The sequence below is a fragment of the Cyprinus carpio genome, chromosome A4, assembly GCF_018340385.1.
Source record: "Cyprinus carpio isolate SPL01 chromosome A4, ASM1834038v1, whole genome shotgun sequence".
Taxonomy (NCBI): domain Eukaryota; kingdom Metazoa; phylum Chordata; class Actinopteri; order Cypriniformes; family Cyprinidae; genus Cyprinus; species Cyprinus carpio.
This window is the reverse complement of record NC_056575.1, coordinates 18,368,239-18,390,596: the sequence shown is the minus strand read 5'-3', so window position 1 is coordinate 18,390,596 and position 22,358 is coordinate 18,368,239. Positions and strand designations below refer to the sequence as shown.

General features: G+C 33.2%; 1 protein-coding gene across 1 annotated transcript; it reads left to right on the top strand.

The window, feature by feature from the left end:
- Positions 1–15,770: 15,770 nt before the first annotated feature.
- LOC122139239 (SLAM family member 5-like) lies at positions 15,771–17,915 on the top strand. The gene is made up of 3 exons (XM_042735738.1): positions 15,771–16,058; positions 16,564–16,887; positions 17,357–17,915. The coding sequence occupies exons 1-3, from the start codon at positions 16,019–16,021 to the stop codon at positions 17,791–17,793; spliced, it is 801 nt and encodes a 266-aa protein (XP_042591672.1). The 5' UTR covers positions 15,771–16,018; the 3' UTR covers positions 17,794–17,915.
- The last annotated feature ends 4,443 nt before the right edge of the window (positions 17,916–22,358 follow it).

Sequence of the window (22,358 nt, the reverse complement as noted above, 5' to 3'; positions counted from 1 at the left end):
CTCCCTCTCCCTGTGTGGTATTGAAGGTGAGAGGAGTGAATGTACAAACACTTTTTTCTATCCTCAACACCATGACTTGAGACCCTTGAGCAAGGAACTGAAACCCCAACTGCTCCCTGTGTGTGTGTGTGTGTGTGTGTGTGTGTGTGTGTGTGTATGTGTGTGTGTGTGTGTGTGGATGGGATAAATGCAGAGCTCATACTCACTTTCTCTTTCTCTCTCCTGATGAAGCTGCTGTATGTAATTATTGTGACTGAATATGAAACGCTCCTCACTCTGATATGTCAGTCCTTTAGGAGATATAGGAGGATATGTGGAAAAATTAAGTATCACTTTGCTTCTTTGATCATCATTTTTATTCTGATTAACAATCATGTTAATATCTTTTCTCTCTCTTGTAATGTTTGTTGCTTTTGCCTAAAAATTACTCCTCTTCCTCGTCCTTCTCTTCTTCATGAGAAAACGGTTGGGCTGCTTATTAAAATCTGAAATATGTGGTCGGTTTTTATGTGTGAACATGATTTTGATGTTTTGAATGCTTAGAAACAGAAAATAAAAAATGTTAAAATAGAAAATCGAAATGTGAATTATTTTTAAATAATTAAAAATATCAATGTTTAATTATTTGAAAAGGAAAGGGTTTTTTGTTTTTGAACAACAATTGCAAGACAGGGAATCATAACCCATTCACTACATTTCATATTTCTATTTTCTCTCTACGTCCATAGTGTGCTGAACCAAGATGAAGTGCATTCAAGTATTTTTCATGGCAGCACTCAAATTGCAATATAAAAAAACCTGGCTAGATGAGACATTAAACTGTAAAAATTCATTAAACAATAACTACAAATAAAATAGAATGTTAAAATGTCTTAGTTCAATTGGACCCACAACGAGTAATATTTTATTTTTAAATTTAATTTATATTATTATTACGCCACAATTCAATTCTGTGAATAATAAACAAACTCTGAATTGTCTAGGTTGTTTGTGATTTCAAGTTAACACAACTAGAACAATAATTGATCTGATCAATCATAAAACACACAGAATGCAGCAACCAATCATAAAACACACAGAATGCAGCAACTTTTGTACATTAATCACAGAATGCAGCAACACATCACAGCGAAACACATGTTACACAAAATTGTCTCTTTATTATATTCAGGTTACATTTTCATGTGTTTCATGTGAAAACAGGTTTTAGAAGCAAAAAGCTTGTTTGTATCAGTTGTTTGTCCAATAGAGGACAGAAATTACACATTATCATTGTGAATTTTTATTCATCAAGCAGATGTTTTTGTCAAAATTAATAAAACTACATTCATACTTCAGTATGAATGAAAAGGCACTTTAAATTCAGATTGCATTTACAATTTGACATTCAGATCTGATTAAGACTAGAGGATGAGGAATCAATGTATTTTAGATATATTAGATTTATCACAATAAATTATATAAAAATTACATGGTGAGTGAAATGCAGAGCCAAAAATTCTTAGTTTATGGCGACACTATAATTGGCACACGAAACATAAAAAAAAAAAAAAAAAAAAACCTCACATATTCCTCCTTTCCTTTCCTTTCAAATGTTATGATTGTCAGAGAGTGATTGACACGATGTGCGGGAGGGTCTTATATTATTAAAGTGAATCATCATGGGTTATTTCTGATCATTCACTCCATCCACATCATCCAATTTCAAGCAGTGTAACTCTATCTCTACAGTTACTGATTTCATTCCACTTCTGTGGAACTGAAATAAAAAATACAGAGATTAATGAGAGAAAATACAAAAGAGAAGATTTGGAGTCAGACTACCTTTACAAAATGTGTAGCTCATTGTGTGAAAAAGCTCACAATAAGCATAGAAACATATAAGTAGATATCAGGGACCTCTCCCTCTCGTCTCTGCTGTCTCAGCGGCACACCGAAAAGAGAAGAAAGAAGAAAATGAGGGAGCAAATGATAAATCAGTTAAAGCTTCATTTAAAGATGTACATGAGATTAAGTATAGTGGTAAGAAGGAACGTACACCTGCATCTAAATATGTCCATATTAATATAATAGAGTTATTAATAATGTATATCACAGTATTTTTATTTTTTTTTTTTTTTTTTGACTACACTGTGAGGAATTAACAGAGCTCATACATTCAGGAAAAAAAGAGCGCAAATAAACAGTATAATAACAATAACAGAAAGGTGTAATACAACACCAGAAAGGGTGTATCATACAGGCAGGACACAAATAACACTTCCATGAAGACGTCTATAACATCAGACAGGGACCAGGAAACACTTGATATACATGGCTTAACGAGGGGTAATTGGAGAGCACAGGTGAATCAAATGAAGCAATAAGACAAAGGAGAAAACTAGATCATGGAGCACATGGGGAGAAAAAAAACACACAACAGACAGGTCCATAATCCTGACATAGTCCATAGTGGGCCTTATTTTATGATAGGAACACACCACACACAAACACACACACACACACACACACACACACACACACACACACACACAAATTTACTTTCAAAAAATGTTAGCTTTCAGTTATATTATAATAGTAGTACTTTTAAGAACGATCTATCCCACTGTTCAATAATTAATATATTTCTATTATAATTTCTTTAAGTTATACAGAACTGATATTTGTGGGTTTGAAGACGTTTGAGTTTCAGTGTGTAATGGGGGTATATATTACTATGAGAGTTTAATTCAAATAAAATGGTTCTTATAGCAGTGTTGGATTTCGGATTAATATCAAATTACTAAAAAATGTGTCAAATTTTGTTACTTTTCTAAATTGAACACAAAACCATAGAATAGAGAAGGAACATGGCCCTGACCAGAACTGAACCTGTATCTCTGGGGGCTTTGACCTGCTGGAAAACATGTGACTGCTTACACCACACACTCTGAATAAAAATGTTTGTTCATATGATAATCTAGTTCATATTTAGTATTTTATCAATTGTTTTATTATTTTTAATATTATTTTATCTAAAGCATATAGTTTATAAAATCTAGAGAAAGCACAATGAAGACTTAAATGGTCTTCAGAATAAACCCTAGAGTCTATGAGCTGAAGAAATCACAGAAACAGAGCAACAGAATGAATGAAGAACTGAGATCAAATAAGATACAACTCTGGTAAAATAAACACTAACAACAATACAGAAATCTGAATCGGAAAAATCACAGCTGAAGTACCTGAACGCTGGATCTGTATTGAGAATCCTTGACTGGTGTAGGGTTGAATTGTTCACCACACAGCATGGACGACACAATTGAGCTTGACAGTGTTTCTGGTGATGAGGAAATCTGTGTTGGCTGGTGACAATGACAGATGTACTCTGATGTTACTTTGCTAATAAAAATCCCTGGCCTACAGTAATCTTTCATGTGTCCATGAGTGGTTGTGTTGCGTAGTTAATTCCCGAGAAAAATCGAAAATACACCGCTAGGGGTCTGCAGAGGATCATTCTGCTGAGCAGGGCCGCATTATCTAAATGGGCAACATGGGCTGCAGCCCAGGGCCCCAAACCCTAGGGGGCCCCCGAGACAATTCTCTTTTGCGTCTTAAATAAGGTTGCCTGCCAACATTGCCGTAGCCAGGTTTTGAAAATTAGTGAGGTCCAGGGGGTTTCTATAATGACCCCCTTATTATAGAATTGTGCTATAATAACCCCTATAAATACAACTAATTATATACTTTAACACTTGAAATGAGACATAAATGTAGATGTTATTGGAGGGATACTCATTTTTAAATCATACCCTATTTATTGCATCAAAGTTTGTTAATATTTTATTTATGTGGTGGATAATTTTATCAGTTGATTATTATTCATGCAAGCATACATATTGCTGTTATAGTTTTTATTTATAACCATTATATAGCTGATAACTTTGTCTAGTGATCTTATGAATGTTTACAGCATGATTTGTGAAAGTTTAGCTATACTGAATGACTTAGCATAGACTTCTTAATGGCTAGTGTTTGCGTATTTCACTTCATTCTGTACCCTGTTCTTACAGATCCCTACACTGTTAGACAGCATTTTGATAGCGTTGATAATGTTTCTGACAGGTAATATCTTTTTTTTTCCCTTACCCAATGTCATATCTTGTCAGCAATACCCTGTCCATGGACTTTTTTGATCGGAGTGTCTATTTACTCCAACATTATGAGGCTGCAGGCCCGGAGCCCCACCTGCACACTCAGACCTGCACTCCCAGAACTAGCGTTTTTTCAGACAGTGCCACCTGCTGTTTGGAAGATTATGTAACCTGATTAGATAAGATTACCTAACCTGAATTCAGTTGCTAATAGATTGCAATTTACACTATTTTTCTACCATAGAATATTACGCTATGACTGAATGTATTATTATATAAATATTACACATACTAGGTTATGATTTAATGCATTAAGTCTGGTTTATTTTTTATTAATTGTATTTATAAATAGAAATTGTATATACTAAAAAAATATCATAATAATCAATTATTTTCTTAATAATTATTAAGGATTTATCACATTCTTTAGTATTGAGTTAGGGGATGAACATTAACTCTATATTTACATACAATAACTTATAGTGCTCTGAGTCATTTTCTCACACCAAACTTTATTTTTGTATTCTTTTACATTAAGTCCTACAAGTCATCGAGCTGTAAACAATGCCGAGAAAAATGGTGAAAAAATAATTGGGCTAATAATATATATATTACATATTAAATAGCATCAAATAAATGCTTTACATTCTTGTTGGGGAGAGTTTTCATTTCTCGAGCAATTCTTCTGTCCAATTCCTCAACTTCACTAAAATAAAAGATAAATGCTGTAGTCAGAAAAGTTGTGTAACACAAAAATCCTACAGTTTTTGTACAGACAAAAAAATTAAAACATACCTTAAATGATAAGTGGGGCCCTGTCGGAACATCTCTTCAGACTCCTGCCAAGACAAGCACTGCAGCTCACCAAGGCCATGAATGATGGCCTGTACAAATAAACCAATTAATAAAATAAAACATGCACACACACTGCAGAACATAAACATGCTCATGTTCAAACATGTTTTGGGCTTTAGGTCAGCTGCCTTTGGGTTTTATTAAGAACTCCTTTCATGTAGTTATAAAGGATTGTCAGGGACTGCTCATTCTCAGTGTAGACAGGCACTTGAAAACGGTGGCAGAAGTTGTGGTGGCTTTAGTGTGAGGGGTTGGTGGTTGGTGTTTTTGTTTGTAGAGTCCTAAATGTTTAATGAAATCAGGTTTTCTTAAAATTGTTGATTTGCAGTAGAGGCAGTCATAATGTGGTTGACTTCTGCAGAGGTGTCCATATCTGTGTATTGTAAATTCTGAAAAACAACAGTATAAGGCTGCACTTACAATTTTTCACTATAATAAGATGTACACTTATACAAATATTATGCAAATATTACCTTCATGCTGGACCGATCTATTGAAATGTGCCTGCAGATGCATTTGCACTTTTGCCAACCGTGTTGGTTGGAAAACTGTGGCATCACAAAATGGTCAGTGGAAATGACTGCAGCATTTGGTGCACTGTATTAATTCTGGCAGGGACCCCCCCTTTTTGAATTGTAATATCCAATTACAAAATACACAAAAAATACACGTCACATGCAAATTATTTAGACAACCCAACTAAGCTCATATTGTCAATTCTACGCAGATTACTTGATATTTTGATGAAAATAAACTCAAGGCCGCATTTTATTCCAAAGATCTTATTTGTAATTATTACAGAACTTATTTCTAATTGTTACACTGTTATTGTGTTATTGGTATTGTCTGTGGTAGCACTTTGAGATTTGTAAAGTACAATAAAAAGAAGGTACAATATCATTTTTCTTACTCGTAATACTACTACTACTGGTAAATGTAGTAGTAATATTAGTATGAAATGAAGTATGGGAGTGGCAACACTTTTCATATCGTTGAGAATAAAACAACCGTCCCAACTTTACAAATCCAGGTTCTCCCTCCATGGGGATCATCCATTTCGAAAAAAGTAAAGCAGATACAGACCCTCAGCACACCGTCTATGAGAGGAGCTCGCCTTTACGAAAATTATCCATGGTTTCATTGTAGTAAAAGTGTAACCATGGGTTTTTTTGGCATATTGATTACCATTTGTGTTAACCACAGTTTTACTACAAATACCATGGTTAAACTATAGTTAGTGTAGCAAAACCAGGGTTAATTTGTGGTTACCATGGTTTAATATAGTTACCATAGTGTCCCTATGTAAAAAAAATGTCTTAGTGTGAGATCAGAATGTGTCTCAAAGCATAGTGTAAGTTGAAAAGAGAATGACAAAACTACCGGAAATGTGTTTTGAAGTGTTTATCCGCACTCTGGAGAGTTAATTTGGTTTAGAACTACAAACACGAATAAAAAGAACTACAAATATGGCGGATGTTCGCGAGCCCGACGGTTAGCGGAGAGGCCCTGAAAGGGGTTTGTAAAAAATCTAACCCTGTTAAAAAAAAATTAATTCAATAAAATTAATTATTTTAAAAAACTTAACCGATAATAACTTTAAACTTTAAAAAACAAAACAACTTTGTTGCCAATTTACTGTTATTTATAAAAAAAAAATAATATTTATTTAAAAAAAAAAAAAAAAAAAAAAAAAAAAAAAAAAAAACATGGTTGCTACAATTTTGCTATAATAAAATCATGGTTAATTTTATAAAGGCTCGCATGAAAGACACACGACTGGCAAATCAACATGCTACTTTTCTTTTTCTTTTTTATTTTTAAACAGGTAGGAAGAATTCAAATGTGTATATGAGTAAGTGTTAGTGTGACAGGATGATATACTGGCCGGTGTCAGTTTATGACATGGTAGTATTTCCCAAAGCTTGATTATGCTGCACTCAAAATTATCTCCTTTTTTCCTTTCACAAAAACTACTACAAAAATTTAAAGTTATCTATTTTTTTATCCACAAAAAAAAAAAAAAAAAAGTAGGCCTACAGTACATACTTTTAGGGCATAAGTAGGTAAATTGGGATACAGCAGAGTAAACTTAAAGTTTACTGGCATTTGCATCCTTTTGTGCAGATACAAGTCTATGTGATGTAACTAAGTCATAGGATGTGTGATAGAAGGGGTTTAATGGCATAAAGTCACTCTTCAGATTCACATCAGGCAGCTTTTAGATGCTTCTTTTTTTAATAACATCACAATCATAATCTAACAGTGTTCTAATCAAGTGTTCATGTTTTCATAGACAGGTTTTCATGTTGTGTATTTATTTTTAACATTCATTTTCATAACAGTCTTCAGGTATTTACATTATCTCCATGATGGCCATGCCCCGCCCCCCGAGTACTTGTTTTTGAAACCTATCAAAATGCAAATTGCCAAAAATGCTCATCCCTAATTTAAAATTGAAGCTTCATCACTGTTGTTATTGTTTATATGTGCTATAAGTATCATAATCATTATACTTTACAGATCTACAGGTTATACAGTACTGATGTTTCTAGTGTTAGTTATATATCAGACACACATTCACACTAATGACTGTCTCTCTTTATCATTACAGGTTCAGATCTGTCTCCAGCTGCTGTAGCAGGGATTGTTGTTGTTGTTCTGCTGGTGTGATGAACTATCGCCAAATACGTAAGTATTTCAGAAGCAACAGAAAAATTCGCTTTATTGTGTGATATGAAACTGTAGGGAAAAATTAGATTAGAAAGCTGCAGCAAAGTGTAATATCTTAAACAAATAAGCGCACCTGAAGTAGTTGTATGTGTTCAGAAGACTCATATGATGAATTTCCGGTGTCTTCCACATTTTTTGCTCTTTGTGATAGTCATGACAATATGTCATATGTCAATATGTCAAATAATTATAGATTTATGTAGTGGTATGATATGTGTCCTGGTTTTTAGACAGATGTACAATATTTGAGTTACATACATTTATGTGTTTTCCTATGTTAACATTATTGCAAATTGTTACAGCTCTTTTAAAAAAAGAGATGACAAACTGATTATTCTGTTATGATTATATCTGATCACTCACTCATAATCTCCTGATTTCTGTTTCTATGTGCTGCTGTGTCATGAAGCGGAGACAGTGTCAGGGGAGGAGGGAGACAAAGTCGAACTAAACACTGGTGTTACTAAAATACAGACAAGTGATCTGATAGAGTCGTGGAAATGAAGATGATCTCATAGCTCAAATCAAAGAAGGGACTGTAGATATCACTTCATATGAGGATGTTCTTCATGGGGTATTCAGAGACAGACTGAAGCTGGACATGAAGACTGGATCTCTGACCATCACAAACCCCAGAATTGAACACACTGGACCCATTAAGTTCCTGATCAACAAGAAATACAAGAAGTAATGTATTGTTTATATCAAAGGTGAGTATCTCCAGACTTTGTAATAATGATCACCAGGGCGGTGCACAGACATTTTGAGGGGCAGTGGCCCAAATAAAAAAAGGGGCACTAGGGAGGGTGGGTGGTTGTTAATACAAATTATCCAGTTGTTACAAATATACAATTAAAAGAGAAGACAGCACACTCTATATTAATTTCAGACTTTATTGTATATAAAATACTGAAAAAAAAAATGATAAGAGGGGGCTCTCCTTCAATCTCTGAGCCTGCTTCTGTCTCATCTTCAGTTGAAGTTAGGGGGTAAGTTAAAAACTGTTTTTGGCTTGTCAAAGTAAAATTTTAGTATGACAGATCAAAGCAAATTGACCCAGGTCTAAAAATATTTATGATACATATAGGTAATTAAGCAACATATAAAACCATGCAAATCATTTAGCTAAATATGTGCTCCTGTAGCTCAAGTGGTAGAGCATTGCGTTATAAAGTGCAAGGTTGGGGGTTTGATTCCCCGGGAACACATGATAGGTAAAAATTGATAGCCTGAATGCACTGTAAGTCGCTTTGGATAAAAGCGTCTGCTAAATGCATAAATTTAATTTAATTTAAATATTATGCTGAATTAGTAAGCTAGCTAGTTTGGCCTATGGTGCAAAGTGAGCCAAAGACTGTGGGGTAAATTGAGTCAGCATTTTAACTTACCCCTCCATAAGGCACTTGTAGTTAAATTAAATCTCTGAATTATAATCTGGTATTTTAAAGTGATATTACTGGTTTAGTTTATCATTTAGCCTACACACTATTAGTTTATTTGATAAGTGTACAAGTGCACCAAATCCTTCTCTGATAAGAACCAGAAAATGCTTTTCATCACATTATAATCAGAGATATCTTTCCACCTGTAGTCACTAATGACCAACAAACTCTCTGATTAGTCTGTTTTTAGGAAGGTTACAACTTTGGTGTTCAACATTGTATCAGAGATGCAAACAATTAAATATTGAGATTTAAACTTCATTTAGTTGGTTTTATGTTGTTAAAGTTAACTTTATGAAAATAAATATGACCGTTTGTAAAAGGAAATTATTAAATTAGAGTTTAAATAATTATTTTACATGTTTGAATCTGATTCGGTCAGATGGTCATTTTACACCCAGATGGTGTATCTTACCCACTGACTCGACTCGGGTCAACTTACCCCAAACCTGGGGCAAACTGAGCCATCGGAACACTTTTTTATAAGTAGCCATCTTTTTAGAACCCTTTGTCATAGACACATTCTGATCATTTAAAATGATAGGAATACTTTCATTTGGAGAGGACAGATACTTTCATTGTACTTCTGTATCATTTTCTCTTATCTTGAGAACCACAATAGTAAAAAAATGCTAATCTTACCCCACTCTCCCCTATAAAAATTAGACATTTAATTTAATATTCTACAGCATAAATCTATATTATATACTAATAAAAAACTAATTATATTTACAATTATATTTTTTACACTATTTATAGGCCTACTATTAATATGGTTTTAATAAAATATTATAAATATGTGTTATAGATTACTAGAAAAGTAATTATAATGGGAAATGCACTTAATTACAAGAATTAAAATGTGAAAAATTGCTAAATATTCTATGATTTACCTGCTGTCTTGTTGGAGTTTTGAATTCATGTTTGTAATGATGAACTGCGTATAGCAGCCTCCCTTCGCTCTTTCTCTCTGTCTTCTTTTTTGTGAAGGCATTGTTGTTGTTGTTTTTTTCATTTCTTTTTTTTTTTTTTTGTAAGTGTGTCAACAACAGAAAAAGTTGTGTTATTTATATAAGATCTGATTGGGTACAATAATTTGATTAGACATTTTAATTCTAAGAACGTGGATGTTTTGTTGTTAGCACTTTTAGAAGACCACGAGCAAATCATTACCGACAGAAATACAAAAACAAACTACCAAAATACTAATTCAGCGAATCATCCACTGACTGCAATGTGGATTGTAATGCATCTACTTGGCTTTAAAAATGGCATTATTTTTGGGTCTCAACTTTAGAATCAAAATGGTTCAATCTGTTTATTACTTAGTTTTTAGTTAAGCGTGAATTCCTGTTAGTCCAAAAGAGTTTGCAGTTGTTGCTGATGCAGTTCTCATGCTTTTTAGAGGTCTTTCTTTTGCAATCTCCTTTCACTCAGTGGATCTTAAAACATTTGTTGGAAAACAGTGCCTTTCGTTATCTAAGTCAAAAAACCCTACGAAAATGAGTTTTGTTTCAGGTGGAGTCTATTTCTGTGCCTTATGTAATCTCTTATTGGAATGGTTTTGTAACTGATATTCCCTGGAAGAAAGTTTGGTCATTACCTCACAAATATTTAATTACTAACAAAATGAGGGAAATTACATTTAAGTTAATTCATAGAGTTTACCCGGATAAGTGCTCTCTCAAAAGACTTAAGAATGATATTAATTCCAACTGTTCTTTCTGTTTAGAAAACCCTGAAACCTCTTTATATTTATTACTTTACATTTATTCACAACATTTTGGTGTGACATTCTTGATTTTATCAAATGTTATGTAAATCCTAATTTTGAGTTTACTTATAGAAATAAGTAAAAGATTCGAACTTGAAATGAAAATGTATTTTTAAACTACTGAGTTCTCTACGAACTTAAAAGCAATAAGAACAATGGCTTTGCTTAAAGGTGCAAGAGGTGATTGTCTTCAGAAACATTTTTTGTTATACTGGTTGAAAGTCTCTTCACATCCCGAAAGCAATCATTAAGTTAAGTGGTTTAAATGTATTTATCTGTATTTATATATTCTGTGGAAGGCATAGAATATATAAAAACTCTTGGTCCGAGCATGTCATGTGTTTTCATATTCAGTCACAAGAGAGAGCTAAAGCAGCAGCATCTGCTTTAGGAGAGCTACAAGTTGCTGTTCAACATCATTCTGAAGCATCCAAAAAACAAAAACAAAACAAAAAACAGTCACTGGTTAATATGAAATACAGAAATATTTGCAGTTGTATATATTGCTAGAAAATACCTTTATTTCGTTAGACTACACAAATATGTTTGAATGGCCTTCAGAGAGTGTTCCTAGATACTGTAAGTGTAGTTACGTCATCCACCAGCAGGGGCGAACAGGCCATACAGCACTAACCAAAAAAGAGAAAACAATACATACCATGAGCCACTGAAAATGCATCTAAAATGAAAATGCTGAAAAATGCAAGTATTATGAATGTCCAGTGTAGAACAGTGTTATTATGAGAAGACCATTTCATGAATCCATTTCTGGAAACAAAGGGCATCAAACAGCAGCACGATGGCAGACATTAAATACATTTAATAGTGTGCTCACATTACTCATAATTTAGTAAAATTTGTGGAAATATAAAATTGTTCATAGATGTACTGTTTGTTACATTAAACTGAGTTAAAATGACTGAATATGAAAGATTCTAAAACCCCATAATGATCAACTCTCTGGGTGTAATGTTTGACCTTTTGGCCTTCAGTCTAAATTATTTACACAGTGACTTTCAGGATCACAATGAACTGTCAAAAATCAATTGTAAATGGTTCAAAATTGACATAAAATTGTTCAAAACAGTAATACTGCAGAAGTGTGTCGTATTGAGTCATCAGAATTAATTTATCTCTTCAGTCAACACAGATGCACAGGCTCTCATTATCTCTGTACTGTTCTGTCATTTTTAAAAAAAAATGTGATATATCGACATGTTATATAAAGCAGATCTGAATGTTATTGTTTTGTATTGAAAACAACATTTCCAATGCACTGGTCAGTCTCACACACGTTCACATGCACACAAACACTTCAACACCCATAAAATTTTTAACCGAGTGACTGTTTTTCTTCTAAGCTTCTCATTTCACATTTTTAAAAAAAAATTTCCCACTTCGGTGGTCCACATCTTCCTAGAAATGTCAAACAGTCTAAGAGATGAGGTCACCCTTTAACAGAGTTTTTATTTATTTATATAATGCAAATGCATTTTGCCATTTCAGTACCCGGATCCTTCTTCTACGCAGCCATGATGTTGTAATTGATGCAGTATGTGGTCTTATTGCTACCTGTCCCAACTTTTTTGGAATGTGTAGCTCTCATGAAATCCAAAATGAGCCAATATTTGGCATGACATTTCAAAATGTCTCACTTTCAACATTTGATATGTTATCTATATTCTATTGTGAATAAAACATAAGTTTATGAGATTTGTAAATTATTCCATTCCTTTTTTACTCACAATTTGTACAGTGCCCCAACTTTTTTGGAATCGGGTTTGTATATATATATATATATATATATATATATATATATATATATATTGCACAATATATGTATATATATATATAAAATATACTTGCACAGGTATATAGAAATGTATTTGCTATATACACTAAATACTATTTATTCTATTAGAATTTCCACCCTGTTAGGTCTATAAACCTAACAGGGTGGAATCTAACAGGGTGAAAAATTTTGAGCTAAGTTAGCCATAGCTCATTGAGTGACCAACATTTAGCTAGCTAACCTTTTACAGATTAACAGAACTTTCATAACTATGTCAGATTTGTTTTTACATTTTTTTGATAGGACAAACCTTCTCCATAATATAGCCTAACAGGGTGGAACTTTAAGGGTGGGACAAGCAGGATAACATTTCAAACACTAAAAAAAAAAAAAAAGAAAAAAGTTGAGAGTTGAAGCTTACCTCAGTTTGTACAGTTGAATTCCAGTGAGAAAAATAAATGATGTAACTTCTTGAAAATGGTCTCAATGAAATTGCAGTCGGTTTTGGAAGGCGAGAAAGTATGTACTAACAGGGTGAAAGATGACTTCAGGGACACGGTAATTGAAGAAAATTGAAAAAAAAAAAAATACCAACAACTATATTTTCAAATGATTTATATGTATGATTAGAGGCAATTTAGCCTAGTCTACAGCATAATTAAAACATTTTTTTTTTTTTTTTTTTATCATTTAATGGTTTATATTTCTTGTGGAAGTTGATTACTTTGCACTGAGGACATCATAAAATTTAATGCATATATCAATAAAAAGGTGTGTAAAATACAAAATAGTATTTATAATTTCTATTATCTCTGTTTAAGTGATAAAGAAGACCTAAATATACAATTGAAGCCATATCTTATAAATGTGTGACTCATTTTTAGAGAAAATATGATTAAAATCATTGAGACATATAAAAGTCACTCAATAAAAAAAATGAACCACACACATACATAAATAAAAAAAAGAATGTCTCATTATTGTAATCGGAAAGACTCACATGCCGCTTAAACTGAAACGAATAGGTACAGCGATCTGTCATTAAAGAGTGTGAAAAAAAGAAAAAAAAACAACATTATATATATATATATATATATATATATATATATATATATATATATATATATTTTTTTTTTTTTTATTTTTTTTTTTTAACTTGGCTCCGTACTACGACCATGGGCCCGTAGCCAGGCTTGGAAAAAATTAGTGAGGTTCAGGGGGTTTCTATAGCCCCCCCCCTTATTATAGAATTGTGCTATAATAACCCCTATAAATAGGGGTGCACATAATTTTTTTAAGTCTGGTTCTCATAAGAGAACCTGGAGATTTGGTTTGGTCCTCACACTGCATACGCGTGACCCATTTAATATTTGGACCCATTAAATATTATATAACTATTAAAAATTAATAATAAATAATAGTTATAATATTATTGCTCTATTTTTTTTTTTTAAATAAAATAAACTAAATAATAATGTGTGATAAAATTATTAAAAAACAAACGGTAGGCCTAGTATTAAATACAAATACAATTATTTTATAGTAAATTTAAAAAAAAAAAAATGCTAATATTTACTACACTACTTTCTTTGTTTGCCTCTTTAAGAAGAATCGCTTTATGTATTCCCCAATGGAAAAGTCGTTTTGGAGAAAAGCGTCTAAAAATAAATAAATAAAAGCGTTTTCATCATCATTTTCAAACTTAAAATCAGCAGGCTTTTTATTTTGGCGGGTTGCCGGCAAGTAAGTATACGTGCTTCCGGATTTTTAGCGCTGCTGCTGAAAAAAAAAGAAATCGAATGTAGTAAAAGTTTTTTTGATCTAAAATGGTAATTGTTTATTAAACAGCTGTCAACCATGTCGGTACGCAAATGCGCTGTCAAAAACTTATTTTATAGCGCTTTTTTTTTTTGTTGGTCGCACATGCGGACCTGCGGACCACTAATGTGTGCACCCCCTGCCTATAAATACAACTAATTATATACACTATTAACACTTTAAAAGATACAGAAATGTAGATGTTTGTGAAAGATGTTTTCTCTGTTTTGGAGGGATGCTCATTTTTAAATCATACCCTATTTATCGCATCAAAGTTTGTTAATACTTTACTATATTTATGGGGTGGGTAATTTTATCAGTTGTTTATTATTCATGCAACCATTGCTGTTATAGTTTTAACCATTATATGATAACTTTGTCTAGTGCTCCTATGGATGATTATAGCATGATTTGTGAAAGTTTAACTACTATTCTATTCTACTATACTATATATATATGTGTGTGTGTGTGTATATGTATGTTTTATATATATATATATATATATACTATATATATATATATATATATAATAATATATATATATATATATATATATATATATATATATGGTGTGTGTGTGTGTGTGTGTGTGTATGTATATGCAATGTTGCCAGTTTATTGCTATTAAAATAAACAAAAACCTATAAATAAAAGAGAATAAAACCGAAATTATTTCAGATCTTTTGGAAATTAGATAAGATAAATATATCGCTGACCGTACACCCACAACTTCCGACTTTATTGACTTTCTAAAGTGTCAAATTAAGTGGAAAAGACAAGTAAAAAACCGCTTATAATAGCTGGATCTGGCAAAAGTTTAACAGCAAATTACGCAGCGATCATTCTCATACCACGGACGCTAAACATTCTGAATTAAACTCAATTATACATGCCGGCATTGAACATGAGGAGTTTAACAGCAAATTAGCCATTCAGAGAACAATTTTTATTTTTGAACGTGAAACAATTACCGGGGTCCGGACCTCGGTGACCTCATAGCTGGCTACGTGCCTGACTACAACGCCGTGGTACTACCGTATCTACATCGGACGAGAGAAAAAAAAGTCTCATCGAACCCATTACAATCAGTGATAAACGACATACGACGCGACACGACAAATTCTCTGCTTGTGCTGCACGAAGAATGCATACATTTTGTCACGTACAGTGTAAACCGCCTTATTCTGTTGCAGCATGGTAGACACAGTTTTAGTAATTACTTAGAAAAAGTTATTTGGTTGCTAAACAGGTGTACTGTAGTTGAAAAACATGTGACAGTAATAGGCCTATACAGTCTGAGAAGGGAGGTGCCATCTAGAGGAGTTTAATCACACTGACTGTAGAGTTTCAGTAAACCGCTTCAGTTCAGCAGCACTATATTCAGCTCTTCTATCACTTTCCACGTTCAAATGTTTTATTATAACATTTATTTTGTGTCCGCATTTTCAAGATTAGGAGAACAGAAATATTTGACATGTTTATATTATTCTGTTTGTGCCTATGGCGACTAAGTGGTAAGTTTTTTTATGGTTTCGTTTCTGTTTATCCTTTGTCCACTTGCATCTTTATTATAATTATTATTCTATCATTAATTTTCATATTTTATTAGACTAATATACTCAAATATCTTTAGTCTCTATGTTATTTGTGACCCTGGACCACAAAACCAGTCATAAGGGTCAATTTTTTGAAATTGAGATTTATAGGTCATCTGAAAGCTGAATAAGTAAGCTTTCCATTTATGTATGTTTAGTAAGGTCAATACAGGACAATAATTGGCCGAGATTGAAAATCTGGTATCTGAGAGGAAAAAATATAAAATACTGACAATTCAAAATACTGAGAAAGTTGACTTTAAAGTTGTCTAAATGAAGTTGTTAGCAACGCATATTACAAATCAGAAATTAAGTTTTGATATATTTACATTAGGAAATTGACAACATATCTTAATGGAACATGGTCTTTATTTAATATCCAAATAATTTTTGGCATAAAAGAATATTCTTGTTTGTTCACCAGGTGTGTTTGGTGTTGATGTAGTGAAGTCAGAGTCAGTGACGGAGGGAGATCTTGTCACTCTCAGGACTGATGTTACTGAAATACTGAAATATGATCTGATCCAGTGGAGGTTTGGAGATATTCTCATAGCTAAAATAAACATGAAGGAGAATAAGAGCACGTTTTATAGTACCAGTGCTGCTGAGAGATTCAGAGACAGACTGAAGCTGGATCAGACTGGATCTCTGATCATCACAAACACCAGAACCACAGACTCTGGAGTTTATAAAGTAACCAGCAGCAGAACAGAGACGCCGCTCAACACATTCAATCTTACTGTCTATGGTGAGTATAATATTTACCCTGTATGATGCTATGGATGTTTCTTCAGTGGCCAATTTTGGCTATAGACCTCATCATTAATCATTTCTTTATAATTTTAAACCTGGAATAACATCCCTCTTTTTTTTATAACAGAAAAATAAAAACACACAACATTTTCAGCAACAAAAACACCATATATCTTTTTCTCAATAAACATTCCTATATAACATATACACACACACATCAAAATTAAAAAAGACACAAAACAAAAATTATTCTAAAATTTAGCTTAAAATTACTTTATTCACACATAACATCTCATATTTAATTTCAGGCTCTTCAGTGACTGTTGTCTCCTTGTTGTTAAATGTGTACACTATTCTTTCAATATAAAATCATTTGAATACAGGATTGTTTGTAATGCTATTATTTGATCAGTCTTAATTCCTCATCTTATTCTCTTTTATCTTTATTCTCTCATGTCTTCCAGCTAATCTCTCTGTTCCTGTCATCATCAGACACTGTTCATCATCATCACCTTCATCTTCATCATCACAGCAGAATTGTTCATTGCTGTGTTTAGCTGTGAATGTGGATCATGTGACTCTCTCCTGGTACAAAGGAAACAGTTTATTGTCCAGCATCAGTGAGTCTGATCTCAGCTTCATTCTCTTTCTACCTCTGGAGGTGGAATATCAGGATAAAAACAGCTACAGCTGTGTGATCAACAATCCCATCAGAAACCAGACCACACATCTGTATATCACTCAACTCTGTCAACTATGTCCAGGTACTTCAGTGTTTATATATCCGTTTATTTACCGAACTATGAAGTTGTATAGTGCTGATATATCATATAGGCTAGTGGCTGTTGTGGATCAGGCTGACAGATTCATTCAAATTAATGCTTCATTTTGTCCATTATAGGTCTGGGCATATCCTTGTTTTACATATTGATAATGTCTGCTGCTGCTGCTGCTGGAACTCTGTTGATTTTAGCTGCAGTTGGGATCTTCTGCATCTGCAGGGAAACAGACAGAGAGGGCAAGTATTACCCACAGCTGAGATACCTGTACAAATACATGGTTTTGAGTTCACTCTGTGTGTTGAATAAGTAGAAAAATAATGCACACCTGTGATTATGCATTTTTTTTTTTTTAATAATTCAACACCCCAGAGTCAATTATTATTTTTTCTACAGTTACCACACCTCAAGACATTGTCATTATAGAGCTAGTAACAGAGATTTGAGCCATTGATAATGCAGTTATTAATGAGATCTAAAAAAAAATGCTTAAGTGTGTGAATTAACCGGAGAGTATGTGCTTTCAACAGGCCCACAGTATAATAATAAAATGTAAAACAGTGTTGCAAAGAGTTTTGTTGTTTTTACATGTTTGTCATTATTGTTGAAACAGTTCAGAGTGGTGAAGAAATCACTTACGCTGATCTGACATTCTACAAAAGAATAGCACAGAAATCGGTAAGAAATGTTTATTTTGTGTAAGGTGTGTATTATTTCAGCAGTGTGTTTTTACAGCAGTCAGCTGTGTGTTTGTGTGTATGAGTTCAAATATGTGAGCATCTGGTTCTGTGATCTATCACACAACAGCACCACATCTAAATGTGTTTTTAATATTCCTCATTAATGGCCAGTAATATTCCTGATTACTACATGTGAACGTGTGTTGGTGTTTTCTTTCAGAGAGTTCAAGAGGAAGAGGATGATGTGGTTTATTCAAGAGTCATATATCATCCTCTTTTAGAAGGCCAAACAAAGTAGTTTCTCTTTCACAGTGAAACACACAGCGTCTATACGACATGGCAGCGGCGGCAACAACAATACTACAACGAGAATAAAAGCTCACGTCAGACACTGATTAATCAGATACTCATGAAAGTTGAGATGTTCTTGAATGACTATAGACATTGTGACAGGAATATAATTTACAATTTATTTATTTATTTCATTTTTGTTGTTTAGTTTTCTTTTTTCATGTCAGTTGTGTGTGTATATCACTTTCATAATACAAATTTTTTAACTCTGAAATAACGATTTTCTGAATACTGTTGTGTTATTGTAAGACGATTGCAGACCCAAGACTCCTTCTCAGTTAGAAAATGATCTCTAGTTATCTGAATAAAAGCTTTAGGAAGCTTTTATTTTAAAAGCTTGTTTGCTGACAGATTGTTGAGGGTTGTAAGACTCTCCTTTATGTTTTATTAGTTTACTAGAATACGAAAGAATCATGATATTACTATTATAAGAATAGTGATATCCCCATTTCATCACTCGTTATTTTTAGACTACACAGAAGAATCTGATTATATTAATAAAACATTTTCTGTAAGCCATGATTGATGTTCAGCTAATACAATTTGTGTGCTTTCTATTATAGGTAAATGTATTTTATTGTGAATTTTATCATGTTGGTTTGCTTTTCCCTTTTTTGCTTTCTCAGACTTTATATTGATTCTGTGTTGTTCTTAGTGTGAACAGACAGGCTTTAAATAGAGAAACTATTATTTGTTAGAATATTCATTTTAAGTGGATATACATTTTTAATTGCTGTTTTGGGTCAAGCTCACATTTTAAAGATGGTAGTGTTTCCTTCTTATTAAATAATAAATAAATCATTCAAAAGTGCAGGAGTTGATATGTGTCCCGAATTTATCAATAACGACATGAAAGGTGGAGGGATGATGAAAGAAACGATGCCAGGAGAGGACACGATGTATTGTATACAGGTTCACTATATGTTTTGTCCCCCAAACAAGTTCAGGACAACCCCATGTATGGGTTTTTAGTATTAAAGCCTTCACAAAACTTGCCTGTGGGGTGAGGTTAAAACATAAAACATTTTCTCTTTTTCTACTTTCTGTTGTTAAAACATACATTCTTTAATTTTTGAACCGGGGACCTTCTTGGTCCGCGACGTTAATGCTGACCACATGAGCACAACTCATTAACTCAGAGTTGCATGTCAGTAGCCTTTCAATTCAAATCTTACTATCCATGGTGAGTTAAAACACATTTTTCATACTCTTACAAATTGAATCTCTCTACTAAAAAAGTCAAACAAATCATACTAACTATTCTCTTTGTACAAACATCTGCATTTGTTGTTTTCTTCAGTCGACCTCTCACACTTCAAGTGGATGCCAGTGGAAACAGTGCGGGTGCTGTCCTATTACAAGAAGACGATCAAGGAGTCGACCATCCCCGTATTTTTACTACTCTAAAAAGATTAATCGTCATCAAGTAAACTAAAGTACTATTGAAAAAAAGCCTTAGCTCTTTTATAGGCTCTACAACATTTTGAAGTATATATTGGTTCTAGTCCACAACCCATTGCTGTATACACTGACCATAATCCCCTCATTTTTCTCTGAAGAATGTGTAAAAAAAAAAAAGACTCATGAGTTGGTCACATACTGTAGTCATTTGTGAACTATGCTGTTTGTTTGTTTGTGCTGTGCTGTGCTGCTGATTTTTCCCCAGTTGTATGGGTTAGAGAGATTGTTTGGATATTTATTGTTTTGTAACGGTCCTCTGGCTTACCCGACCCGACCCTTGTCTGTTGAACGATTTTGATTTTGGATTATCCCTCTGAACTTGATGTTTCTTTGTAAATGTTTATTGTGACTATTGTAAATAGTTTTTGGGAAGTAAGGAGTCAGACGCCATCTTTTGTTTTTGTAACGTTTGGATCTCTGTTTTTGGATTAGGTAGTTAGGTTAGAGAATTGTATTTTTGTTTCTTTATTTGGGATATAGAGGGTTTAATATTTAGAACGTTTTTGTTTATTATTTTGGCATCGTCGACTCCTGAAAGTGGACTCCCAAAAAAAATTTAAAAGAAGTTGATTGGTTGGATTGGATTATTGTCCAGTTGTGTGTTTCTGTGTTCAGTGGTGAATGTGGGTCATGTGACTCTCTCCTGGTACAAAGGAAACTGGATGATTCCTACAGTTGTGTGGTGAACAATCCCATCAGTAACCAGACCACACATCTCAACACCTGAACTCTGTCAGCCATGTTCAGGTACAACTGTGATAATATTTTGTGTTTATGTACACATTCATTCACACACTAATGACTGTCTCCTTCATATCCTCCAGATGATTCTGTACCCTCTGAGAGTGTTGGTCTCTGCTGCTGCTGCTGCTGGAATGAATTTGACGTAGCTGCAGTCGGGATCCTTTGCATCTGCAGGAAATACACAGAAAAATAGACCAGAAGGCAAGTATTGCCTACTTTAACCTTCTAAATGAGTGTGTATAAAAAGTAAAAGAATGCTCAATAGTTTGTGTATTTTGTTTCTGTTATATTTTGTTACAGTTCAGACCCATGATAGAGAGATCACTTATGCTGATCCGACATTTTACAAAAGACATAAATTGGTAAGAGAATATATTTCTGTCTATGATGTTTCTGTATTATTTTAGCAGTGAATCCAATTTTAGGTGTGTGTTTAATGATTTACAAACACAAGCACCACAACAGACATTTATAAAAGCAGCAGATGTATTTTGGTGTCTTTTTGTCTTCTACTCTGATACATTTATATTGTAGGGTCACACAAAACCATCATTTAGAGGCATTACAATATCGCCACATCACAAACACTTAAATGTCATCCAAGACACATCTATTCCCTCCAAAATGTGAAATTACTATATTAGCAAATTAGAGCAAAAGGGAAATGTATTTAAATAATTAGTCATTTATGATTTATTACAGTTATTTATATCAGCTGCCAGTAGTAACTGTAGCAGAATTCATATTATCATCAACTAATCTTTTCATCCACCGAACATTCAGTGTGAGTTTATACCAATTCTAAGAAAGGACATTTTCCTGTGAGGTCATATTGTCTATTCTCCAAACCACCTGGAACCTGGTTTGAAGAAAATAGCAGTTTTCTGCTGATATGTGTGTTACTGTATGTTCAAAAATGGATAATGACTACATTTGTGTTTCCAGCAAATATAAAGTGAAATGCTTTTTTATTTAAAATTGCTTCATGTAGCCTATATTAATATATATATATATATATATATATATATATATATATATTATATATATATATATATATATATATATAGACATACAGTTATGTGTCTTCGTTGCTTTTGTTCCTGTGACCTACTCTGTGTCTCAATGTTCATACTATTCATCCTAAATAGTATGTGAGATTAGAATAAGTGTGTCCTAAAGCATAGTATGTTGAAAAGAATATGCCAAAAGTCCCCGGATGGTCAGCTATTTTAGGTCTATTTTTGAAGTGTGGATCAATGCACACTCTAATGACTAAAATTGGCTACAATCCATTGGCGAAGGGACTCAGTCCAGAACTAAAAAAAACGACTTAAACGTGTTAGAATAACTACAAACGTGGTGGAAGCATGTGATCGAGGGTTAGGTAGAGAGAGTTTACAAAAAGGGGTTTTTTTCAGAGTTACTAATAATCAACATTTAACCTGGTAAAT

Coding starts and splice junctions, on each gene's coding strand:
- LOC122139239 (XM_042735738.1), top strand. CDS start 16,019: ATGTTTATATTATTCTGTTTGTGCCTATGGCGACTAAGTG. Junction 16,059..16,563: donor GTGCCTATGGCGACTAAGTG/GTAAGTTTTTTT, acceptor TTTGTTCACCAG/GTGTGTTTGGTGTTGATGTA. Junction 16,888..17,356: donor ATTCAATCTTACTGTCTATG/GTGAGTATAATA, acceptor CATGTCTTCCAG/CTAATCTCTCTGTTCCTGTC.